This window comes from Phalacrocorax aristotelis, chromosome Z (genome assembly GCF_949628215.1).
Source record: "Phalacrocorax aristotelis chromosome Z, bGulAri2.1, whole genome shotgun sequence".
In the NCBI taxonomy this organism is placed as follows: Eukaryota; Metazoa; Chordata; class Aves; order Suliformes; family Phalacrocoracidae; genus Phalacrocorax; species Phalacrocorax aristotelis.
In genome coordinates, this window is record NC_134311.1 from 78,307,488 (window position 1) to 78,319,495 (window position 12,008).

The window sequence follows — 12,008 nt, forward strand, 5'->3', positions numbered from 1 at the left end:
AAATGCTGGAGGTCTAATGCTTTGGAAAGCTACACAAGAGCTGCTTAGAAAAAACTTAGAGGTGACAATGCTCAAGTACGAAAAGCTTTTTAAGCACAGAAATGCTTTTAGACCTTGCTAATGGAGGTGAAGAGCAGTTCATCACTTCACTGGAAACTGGTGGCCACCTAGGACCAGTGTTTAGAAATATGTTATTTATGGGAAAATGAAGACCAGCTTCAGACTAGTGAAAAAGGATAAAGGACCCAATAAAAAAAAACTCCTGCACTGTTCTATCTGACCATGGGTTAAGATACTGGGTCTTAACCTATTCTCATAGAAAAGTCAAAATACAGAAATCCAGCAGGATACCTACTCCAGAAAAAGGCATGCTAAATAAACATGGCAGAGATGTGTTCCTCCCTTAATGACAACTGAGGGTGTGGAATCAGCACATTGCTCCATCTCTATCTTAGAAATATAATTATAGGGACCTGTAACAAGCAAACTACATTTACTGCCTAAATATAAGTGATGTTTACATGGTGCTTGTGGTTTGGTAGAATACATAAAGACAAGCACTGTGCACTGTGCTTTCTTGCGAGATAGGACACCAGGGAAAAATACAATCAACAGAAGCGGTGGGAGCCGTTTTGCATGCTGTATTCGAAATGCAAGAAAACGACACCTTACTTGTGTGAAGAAGAAAAGAAAGAAATCTGCCTGTGTGCTAGAGGGACAAAGGAAGGGGAGACATGTGATGCTTCACCTGAAGGGATGGATTATTTGGAAATGTCCCACCTAGCCTGGGACCATGATAACTGTCCCTGCCTGGCAGAGGGGGATCCACTCTCCCACGAGGTCAGAGCATGGCAAGGGCCTGCAGGAGTGCAGGGTACATCACAGGGACCAAAAAGTATTGCAAGTGCCCTGGTGGCAAGCCAAGGCTCTTTTGCAGAGAGGAAGAGCAAGATCTAACAGCAGAAACTGTGGTAAAGCTTTACAGCACAGCTTTTGCCCTGTTAGCTTCTTTTAAATTCAATTCCTCCAAGAAAAAAACATGAAAAACCAAATGGAAAGAGGCAGGAAATGAATAAAAGTGAGTCACTCGCTGCCATTCTCCTCTTTTTCAAGGGCTGAGAGGCTTCAGCACAAGCAAGCTGCAGATAGACATGCAATGTGAAGTGCGTTACCCTTTCCAGGAACCAGTGCGGGCGAGTCCCCTTCCCGTCAGTCCGGATCCTCATCTTCCTGAGGGGTGCGATATCGGCAATCTCCATAATGAAACTGTCCTCTTGGCCTCGCTCAAACCTGGGGGGATTGAAAGACGGGATGTTTCCCGCTGCTTTACAACATTGTTGCATCTCTATCCCATGTCCATGCTGCAACTCACACCTTGCCAAAAGCCTCAAATTAAAAGTTTATAAGCACACTTTATTGGACTTGATCTTTTCTATCCTGCAATCACTAGCTACTGTGTTTTTGGCAAGATAGTTCAGTGCAGATTTGTCAGGGATTCCTCCTCCCCTGGAAAATCAAGCTCATACGAGGCACCTGGAGTCATTCCAGACAGCCTGTAGCATACATTATCACTCTGTTTGTAACCAGAACAATAAAGACTCACAGTCAGGTTTCAGCACATCGCCCTCCTCCTGGCATCTGCCCACATAACTGCCCTTAGTCCATCCCAGCTAGAAGGTAAAGCAATTTTGCTTAATCTTTCTCTAAGACGCAGCACATATAGCTTTGCATTTGCTGTGGTGATAGACAGTTGCTTCAGCTGAGGTAAATATGGCAACCTGATTGCAAGTCTGAGGCTAACACCTAAGTTTAGTAAGTGCAGCGAATTGTGTTAGAGAGGAGCCCACACTGACCGTCCCGCACTCCCCTCCTGAATTTGGGGAGTTCCAATTTGCAAACTAGCTCCGTCTTTGGTAAGAACCGGGGTGGGTTTGTGTAACATTGCATGAAAATCTTACCCTATGCTTGGCTGCTGCATACAGGCACGAGGTTGTGTAGGAACTGCTCATCAATAGCAATCAGCAGAAAGCAGGAAAAAGGGAAAACCAGCTAACTTATGCTTTTTGAAAAAGATATTACACTGGTTAGGACTGCAGCTACCTTACCTCCCTCTTAGCATCAATGACGTTAGGAAGAAAGCCTTGCTCCAGTGAAAGTGCTGCCTCAGGCTCAGTATTACCCTGTCAGAGCAAGTGTATCTTCTAGGTTTGGCCCCCAAATACTCTGGCAGACCTGCTGTGGGCTTGGAGATGGAAATCCAACCCTTGCTAAGCAGAAGGGCAGCCAAATCCAGAGGGTCTACCAAGCACCATGCCCACTCTGCTGTTGATGTTCCTCCTTCATGCAAACTTCTTTCAAGTGAGTTACCTGAGTCTGCTGAAAGGTTGGGAGTGAGGTCTGTGAACTCTGGGCACTACAGTAGACAATCCCTGATGATAATAGCTGGTTCCTAGCAATGTACTCAGCCTCCTACAGCTGTGCAGTGCCAGGCTATGGAGAAGAAAACATTTCTTTACCAACCTCTGCTCAGATTACACCCTGCAGCATGAATGTGATTATCCTCACACCATTATCTGAGCCTGCATATCTGCAGATGTTAGCAATAGCGATTGGCTCCAGCCTCTCAGTTTTCATCCAGGCATTGCTTTCCCTGCACTCCCAGACACGTTTGGGCAGGGAGTTTTGGTCCCAGTCCATTCCTAGTTATTAAGGGTTATGTCTGCTCTTTGAAAAACTCCCTTCTCTTGTTATTTGTCTTTCTGTGGTACCAGACACCAAGACAGCCTGTCTCACTGTGAGAAAGAGAATGCGCTTTTGTGCCTGAACTGGATTGATTTCCACTTCTATTTAAGAAAATGGTGTGACCCTTCCAGCCTGAATTATCCCATGATCCTATGATCAGTTTTCATTACAATCACTGTTACCTACAAAGCTTCATAAAAGTCTCTCACTCTGCTCCTTTCCAGGCTGAGGACCACTAAGCTGAACAGTCTGTTAGCAAAATAAGCCATTATGTAGATGCCCTGTTTACGGTTTGTAAGGCTGATACTCACCCGCTACTTCCAAGAAGTCATTGTAGTAGAAAGAAACAATTGCTAAAGTGACAAACTGGGTGACCCAAGAGCTCTTTTCTATCCTTAATTTATATGAACATAAGCCTGAAAAAAATTGGGACAGGAAGAAGTACCCAGAAAAGCTGACTGCCACTATCCCTTTTCCAGGACACTGAAGCATTTATCTAAGGGATTTCATTAAACTTTCCTACCCGTGCCTGCACTTATAAATATTTCTATTGCCCAGAGGCCTTGGCAATAACAGTAACGTAGCTAAAATTGCCTTAAATCTGCAGCATGTTAGACAGAGAGTTCTTCGTAATGCACTAGGCTGCTGCGAGTGAATTGGCACTGGATGGCTCCAATAAAGATGAGGTACCTTTTACCATTCTGTTGCAGTGACTCTCACCCATCGTTCACTGCCAGTGCAAAGGCTGGCAAGATTTCCATGTGAAATGAGAGCTGAGAAAGCCTGTGTTGTTAACAGCTGGATGGAAACTGGTGGGAGTGGTGTGGAAACAGGCAGTATTTGGATTTGGGGACATGCATGTCCTCTGCAGAGGGTAGTAATAAGATGACAAGAGCTCTGTACAGTTGGGGGTGTAGATACACAGCACCTCCAACTAGAACAGATGTGCCAGTACAACCCCAAAGAATAGCACAGAGTCCTGGGGATATTAACATATTAATAGCTGTGTTTCACATGTCCCTTTTCTTAATAGAGCCCAAATCAGTTCTCAATGCCTTCTGCAGATCTTCTACGGGCAGAAGGCAACCCAAGCAACTAATAACATACAAGCCGTGTGGCCCTCCTTTATTGCATTTTCATATCTTTATAGCAGAGGTTATCCATCCCACACTTATAGACAAATGTAGTGGTTTTTTTTATAAGCCACGTAGTTTAGCGATATCACTTGCCTGGACAGCTGGAGCAAAACTGCAAACCCTGTCTTGAGGGATTGGGGATTTCTTGGTCCCCTTTAGTCATGGTCTATCTACCAGAATTGAGTGCTGGGCTTAAAACAGTGGAAGACAGATCAGTTTGGGATTGCCTGGGGTCTTGGAAGGAGGATGTCACCGAGAGCCAGACATGGTGGTAACCCAAGTGCATTGCCCCACGTGTCTCTCTGTGATGGGGGGCAGGGCCAAGAGCTACGTCTTTCTGCATGACTCAGCAGTGTTTCTTATGGAAAGTGTAGTCAGCGACACCTCTGCTACATTTTATTTTCAGAGCAAACAAGGCTCGTTCTTGTTACTAACTAAACACAAGCAGGCTTCAAGCTTAGCTGAACACACTTGCCCGGACACCCACTCTGCTATGACAGCTGCAAGTAAAACATCCCCAGAGCAAACACTTCTATGCAAGGAGCCTTATCTTCAGTTATCCAGACCACACGTGACATGCAAAGCTGTGGCAGAGGAACTGCATCTCCAGGAGGCGGGGGGGAAGAGTCCAGCATCACCTCATCAAGCTGAGCTCGATATGTGTGGACAAACACTCCAGCCCTCCTGATGCTCTGTAGATGCTTTGCTGAATAAGGCCAGAGGTTAATTAATGGATTAATTAAATTTAAGGCTGATGAAGCCCATCTCTAAAAGCTGGTTACTGCCATGCTCATTCTTGCCAAAGCTTTCAGTACCGAGGGAGGTGTTAGAAAAGAACAAGAAAGCTTGAGGAAATGGATCAGTGACATGTGGGGGTTTTTGGCTTACAGAAATGCTGGCGTCAGACTAGGATTACAGTGCTTGTTAGCTGTCTGTGCTGAAGAAAACATGGGATTTCACCTTATTAGTAAAATCAGAGCATGCAGTGCGGCAGTTCACGCAGCTCGGAGCCCGTTTCCGTCTCTATGCACCATAAGGCCACATCAGGGCAGACAGATGTCATTGTGTGTCCCATTTGTGCCAGCTGCAGACAAACCAGCTGCAGTTCTAAAACCACACAGTTACATTAGCGTGGCATAGAGCCCAAGCTAAGAAGCCCACTTCTCAGCAGGGCCCTCAGCTTACCAGCTCAGGCCTTGGCATCCCTCACATGGCGTCTGGACCAAGCTGGCTGACATCTGGCCAACAAAGCAAACAGGAAGAGCATATGGAGGAGAGTCAGCACCTTCCTATCACAAGCACTTTGCAAGGCAGGTATGTTTGTGTTGGTTTGTCTTTCTTTCACTATGCAGTTACTCATGCATTCCCATCAAATAATGCTTAAATTAAATTACTTCTTTTTCCACAAAGCATGCATTTTGCAGGAATTGTCGTTTCATGCAAAGTCCACAGTTCCTCTTGAGCTGATGCAAGACTTCAAAATTCATATTTTTGTTTTCAATGCTCATGTCTAAAACTGTGAGGAATAAATCAAACAAAACTCCTGCAGATAACAAAGGATGATTCCCCTAGCTACAGTGCTCTCCTTTCCTCCACTCTGCTAAATATGTTATAATACTTACAAGGGGCCCAGTTCTGAATCTACAAAGGCAATGGGAGTTTATCTTTGTGCTTCAGTGGAAGCATGACCAAAGCCCCAAGTTCTTCTTGTCTTGGCACCAGAATCTCTTATCACCCTGCTTCTAACCAACAAAATTGACAAAGTTACTATACCTGTCTCCATTTTTTTCCAGCTGCATCTCCTCAGTGTTCCCATTGGATCCAAAGACAGTCATGAAAATATTGGTATCAGTACCACCGCTTTCAATGTCTCCAGTCACAACTGTGACCTCGTAGAGGATCTGGTGAGGAATTGAAACAATCGGAAGGTCTCATTTGAACAGCTGTCCTTAACCCACAGAAAATCCTGGGCAAAATGCTAGACAGGCTCTGCAGGACATCTACTTATTTGCCAGGAACGGTTACAACACAGCTTCTTGGTTTTTCTCTACACCATGGTTGCCAGAGGCAAAGTTGGAGACAGCAATTTGCTACACGACCTTCCTCTTTGCATCATCTACGACTTTTTCTGCAGATTTTCTCAGCCTAGATAGACTCAGAGAGAGACACATTCATTTTGACACTGTATGCTTGGGGAGCGATGAAAACCTGATAAACTGCTTGTCCACAGGAGTCACAACCCTCAGACAGTGTGCAGGTCTCTAATCACCTGCTACTGCTGTCTTCTCCCAGCCACCTTCCAGCACTCCAGACTGCACAAACTTTTGTCGTTTTTAAGAAACAGCTCCCAAAGACACTTTTTTCTTTCCCTTGACTGCAAAATGTTTTACCCAAGTTTTCAGTGTCCACCTGAGCAACAGTTAGTCCAACATTGTTAACAGTTTTAAAATCTATAAATCCAAATAATCCGTAGACCAGAAAAATGCATCTATCCTGTTTCCCTGCGGGACACACACTGCTTCGTCAAACGCAGAGCATTCCCAGATCTCGTACATTAATTGCATGACAATTTGTGAAAAGATGTTTTGCATCATTTTCACGTTATTAGCCTGATTCTGTTCTTTTCTCCTGACATGTGAATAATAAGATTCAGAATAAAATATTTCAAATGCATGCAAGTCCCAGTGCCTGTCAGTGGCATTAGGACCTTTTGGCCACCAAATTCTTTCAAGATTGTATTTTTGGTAACAAGACCTCTGGATTTAAGAAGTGGAAGAATATCAAGAAGCAGCCCCAACAAAATGTATTTCAAATAGTGCCCTGCTAGGCAAGTTATATTGGTCTGAACTGTGATTGCCACGTAAATAAACAGTGCAAAGGAATAATATTACAGAAAAATTGTTTTTCATGTTTATTCAATCCTGAGTAACCTGGCCATCACATATTCATCCACGCACATTCTAAATCATAGCAAAGCATCCCATTCGCTATAGGTAGGAGAAGAAAAACTCTTTTACCAACGCATTAAAGGTTTTTAATGACCATGGTGGACATTGACTAGTTTCTCTATGTATGGGATGACAAATAGTCGATTTAAAGCACAAAGAGGGACTATCAAGCCAAGAAAAGAATTAAATTGAAATGGGTACATATGGCTGTGCTAGAGTCAAGAAAAACAAATCAAAAAAAAAAGCACTTACTTTCCCAACAATGTTAAATGTATTAGTTGTCTTTGAACTCTAAAAAGAAAACCAAAAATTAAACTCAGTTCTAACTACAGCTATTTACAAGGGAACAGTCCCAAATTCCCTCAACTAGGAGACTGATCAGAAAATCAAATGCACACTTCTGATTTCATGTCTCAAGCATCTCCCCTGATTTCCTTCAAATGTTTCAGCAAGTTTCTGGTCCAACATCATAGAAAAAAATTGAGTTAGATGTGTCTATTTTTGGTATGCTTATGAAAATAGATATTCAGGAATGGGCTTTTAAAGGAAGACTGAATGTAAGTCTTCATTAACATCCACTTCAGTCTACGGGCAAGACACCAACTCACTGATAGGAGTTTGGAAACCTTACCCAGGAGGGTAAACAACTGATGGAATTTTTTAAGGGATTAGGTTTTAACCTTGGTATTCAGTCCAAGGGAAGGTTTTCTTCCCTCTTAGGTCATTTCTACCCCTGAAGCCTCAGCTGAGCTGTTGAAACGCCTCATAGATACTAAAAAAGTTATCGTGCTTTCATGTGTCTGGGGAACTAGAAAGATTTCGGGAGAATAGCTTGGGAATCAAAAGCAGCATAAAGAAAAATTATTGTACTATGAAAGTGTAACCTCACTGTAAATAGAAACATATCTAGAGATTTTGAAATTGTCATACAGGTATTAAACATGGTATTATTGTGCCATTCATCCAGACCATTATTTCTGTTATAAATCTTACATCCAAAATCAGCACAGCTCAGCTTTCCAATTTGTACTTGGCTGAAATATGGCATAGCACATATTACTTCAAATGCCATATATATGGTTGAAAAGACTATATAGCTCTTTTCATTGCTTATTCAACTTTAATCATTTTAATAAATTTAATCAAGCTTACAAATGTCTCCATGTTTCAACAACTTCCAATTATTATTAGTTTCTGACTGAATTCAGTTTCCCTATCCTATTTTAGAAAAGCTGATATGTAGCCACACTATACAGAGATTAAAGTATCTCCACTGCTTTAATATGATGGGTTAAAAGTAACTCCTCAAACAAAACACAATGGAGTTATATTGAACCGAAGTGTTTGCTTTGGCACTGCCCCCACTCTGTGGGTACCAGGTATTGCAGTGGGTGCTCCAGGTCTGGTGGCAAAATGAGGACATGCTGCTGAACTGTGTCCTACCTGCTCTACCCTACCCTGCCCTGCCTATGCCATGGCTGCATCCAGCCAGCGTTATTAAACAGTGCTCTAGGTGGTAATGATGCTAAACCATTCCTAAAAATTTTGGTAAAGAAATAACAGAGAAACCCTTTGCAAATAAAAGGCTTAAACCACATGCAAGAAGTCAAAGCACTGAGAACTGCTGGCACACAACCTATATGAACACAGATCTATGCAACAGCTAAAGACACAGGATAAACCTAGAGGCTACCTTGAGGCCAATGTTAATACAGTCTGCATCCAGGATATTGAGGATTCGTGAGGTGAGTCCATCACCCTTGTCTCTGGCCAGCCAGCACTTACAGACAAAGTTATACATGACGCCTTTGGTGGGCACGACAATGGTGAGCTCTTCCACCAGCCAGCAGCTCTCAGGGGTAGCACCATCATGACCTACCTGTGAGAGTTGGTGAGAAAACACCTGCTGATTAAAGGGTATTTATTTGGAGAAGAGACCCTGATTGTTTTAAACAGTGATGAAGGACTAAGAGTATTGACTACACCATCACACAGACCGCTTCCACAGTGGGATGGAACGAGCTGTGAGACGCTTCGTGCCATTGCTGCCCAGCAGGCAAGACATCAGCAGGCAAGTGTACATGGTAGCTGATGTGGGCAGGGAAGCTCAGGTCATCTGCTGCTGAGCATGAGGGAAAACAGAACACTGACAGTCCTAAAAGTATGCAAGAGGAACATGAAATAGGTAGGCTGCACTAACATACATGAAAACATGTCCTCTCTCTTGCTACTCTACCTCTACTCCATTGACTTCTACCTGCTAGTTTGGTGATCTCTGCAGACCCATTTCTTCATCTTTCCAATCACTTCCAATGCTGTTGCAACACTTAGAAGTGACTATCCAAAGCTTCATAACCAAGATGAAAGATGCAGCTAGGCAAACACCCATAACTGAAGCACTCCTTCCCTCACAAATCCATGACTAAGTCAACTATATATATCAGGCTGTTTCTCTGCTTCCCATATCTTTAAACTGCAAAAGGTACACGACTGCACAGAAGCCAAGAGATAGAGCTTATATCTGTAGCTGGTTGATTTTCAAGGACCACCTCCTCCAGGCTCAAGGATGGTGCATCCTGAAGAGCAGGAAGTCACACAAGAGTGTCAGGAAGCCTGCATGGGTGTAGAAGAAGCTTCTGACAAAACTTAAATGGAAAAAGGAAAAATACTAGAGGCGGCAGCAGGGACAGGGGACCTGGAGACAGAGACACTTCCCAGGTGTGCAGAGATGAGGTTAGGAAGGCCAAAGCCCACCTGGAGTTAAGTCTGGCCATGAGAGCAACAAGCAATGTTCCTACAGGTATACCAGCAGCAAAAGGATGCTGATGGTGCAAACATCTCAAGAAACTGCATGTGACTCTTAAAGAATGGGGGTAATTCATCATGGGGCAGACTTAGAAGCATAATTATGCATGAAACTCAGTCAGCCAGTCATTCCAATGAGCTATCTGTACATAAAAGTCTGAATAAAAGAGCTACCTACAGTACATTATTTTCAGAACAAGTGTTGTTTGTGTCGTTACTAGGAAAATTAGGTCCTTAGGTCTTCCTTTTTTTGTTTTTAAATTATTAGGTTATTTAGGGTTGCTCAGAAAATAATTGTTAATAACAGGGCCATCTAGGGTGATATATCTGCGGTGTCTTTTTTTTTCCCCCCAAAACAAGTGATCTTTTTAATCTGTCTGTCTCAGCCATCACTGCTATTAGGAGTATTATTACTATACTAATGTCTGTGCAGCTGCAGAAAATTAGAGTTTACCACTAGGGAAATCCCAGTCTACAATGGATGCATTAATTCTCAGATTCCTGGGCTGTGAGGTGAATGGGAATATAACACTTGCGTTCCCATTCCCTTGCTGCCAGCTTGGCTGCCCTCCTCCAAACCCAAAGCCCCTCTGAGAGTCTGTGCACAGCCTCTCGAGACCTGTTGCAGGATGGTGCAGATGAGGTGGTGAGGAAAGTTCAGGGCAATGGCTTTGCTGCGAAGCAGGGACAGAGCAGCAGGAGGGAAAATCCCAATAAGCCCATTAAAGCCTGCTGTTCTTTTGGGTTCATTACAACCATTTCTTAAAGCATCATTCCAAGACATTGCTAGGTACCAGATTTTCACAGCAACCTTTAACTTTTGTGGTATCAGTGACTGGTCAGAAAGCACCCTGCACATCCAGCTACCTTGGATAACCTCCACACAAGCAGATTTCCAGCGGCTTTACAACAATGTTGTAAAGTCTGTGACAAACTTATCCAGCACCGAGTCTTCCTTATGGCTGATTTTTTAGAGCAGATCACTGGGATTTTTCTTTCAATCCCAAGCAAATCTTTAGATAGACCATGACAATACAGTGAATGATCCAAAGCCATGGCCACACCAGCCGCATAGCCTGGACATGCATACCAACATCACAACAACTTGTTTGAGCTCAGATGTTTGAACTAAGTTAGAATGACAGAATTTCAAAGACAAGCAGATCCTTGGGCAGAAAATCTTTGTAACTCATTCTCGCTGTCCTTGAGGGTCTGTTGAGTACTGAAGTATTTCACTAAGACTAAGATGCAAAATTTGCACTGAGCAGCTCACACTCACATTGAAACCAAACACAACAGGGGGGAAATGAGAGAGAATTTGAGTGGTAGGTAGAAGGAAAAGATGCCCCAAAAAAGGGGATTTTCTGCTTATCCTGGAAAGTGCAGAGAATGCTAGAGAGACCTGAGGGTCTTCCCAGATCAGGTCCCTTGTCAGCAAGGGACTGGACTCGTAACACTTGTATATCCCTGACTTTACTCTGTGCTTGTGATGGAGAAAGGCTCTGAACCAGAGTGGTTTAGAAATGCAGACCAATGCAGGAGTCTCCTGATCATACCTGCGGGTCTCTGCAGCAACAGCAGTCTAGGATCAGAGATACTTTCATTCATTAGAAGAAGTATTAAAACTCATTTGAAGAACACAGTATAAAGTGCCTCTACCCAATAACTTGTATTATTTGTTTTCATGTCAGTGTGTCTATTAAAGTACACCAGTAGCAAATATTATATCTGTAGGCTTACAAGACAGGTATAAATGGGTCCCTTTCAAATTACTTCATGTTCCACTGTTTCTGCTTTCACTATAGTATATTTGCAGCAGGAAAATAATACCAAACTAAAAGTGGCATCACGCTGCAAATCTTACAGTCCTACTAAATCGTGCAGTCTGTTGCCTGGGTTATACAGAGGACTTCTGGAAACTTAATCCCCATGCTATGCTATTTTCACAGGGTAACTCATATTCAGAACTTCTTGCCTTTTTCCAGAAGCAGCCAAATGCCAAATCTGAGAACGAACTGTTCCTCACTTTTCCCAAGTAGATAACTAGCAATTTTCTGCAATGTCCCTGAACACTGCAATTTTCTACAAGGAAAATACAGACTGATTCCATGGCAACCATGGCAGACTGACATGTCGATGTCATTGCTGGGATGTGGATGAATAAGAGACCTTCCAAGCAGAGGGCACTGCATGAAGAAAGGCAGAGGGCCAGAAGCAGATGGCTCCTACAGCCATGAGCTGGGGACTACAGACTAAAAGGGAAAAATGAACATGAGGTGAGGCAGAAGACTGGTGAGATCACTGAGAACAGGGGTGAAAAAGTGCAGAAGAACATCACCCAGCTTGAAAGCTATATGTTATTTCTTGTCCTAACTCT

General features: G+C 43.2%; 1 protein-coding gene across 1 annotated transcript in view; it reads right to left on the reverse strand.

The window, feature by feature from the left end:
• Positions 1-12,008, reverse strand: part of LOXHD1 (lipoxygenase homology PLAT domains 1) — an 85,199-nt gene that overhangs the window by 29,887 nt on the left and 43,304 nt on the right. The window contains exons 19-21 of the mRNA XM_075079003.1: positions 8,520-8,705; positions 5,652-5,779; positions 1,173-1,290 (exon numbers count right to left, since the gene is read on the reverse strand). Coding sequence (XP_074935104.1) covers positions 1,173-1,290; positions 5,652-5,779; positions 8,520-8,705 — 432 coding nt within the window. The remainder of the gene's footprint in view (positions 1-1,172; positions 1,291-5,651; positions 5,780-8,519; positions 8,706-12,008) is intronic.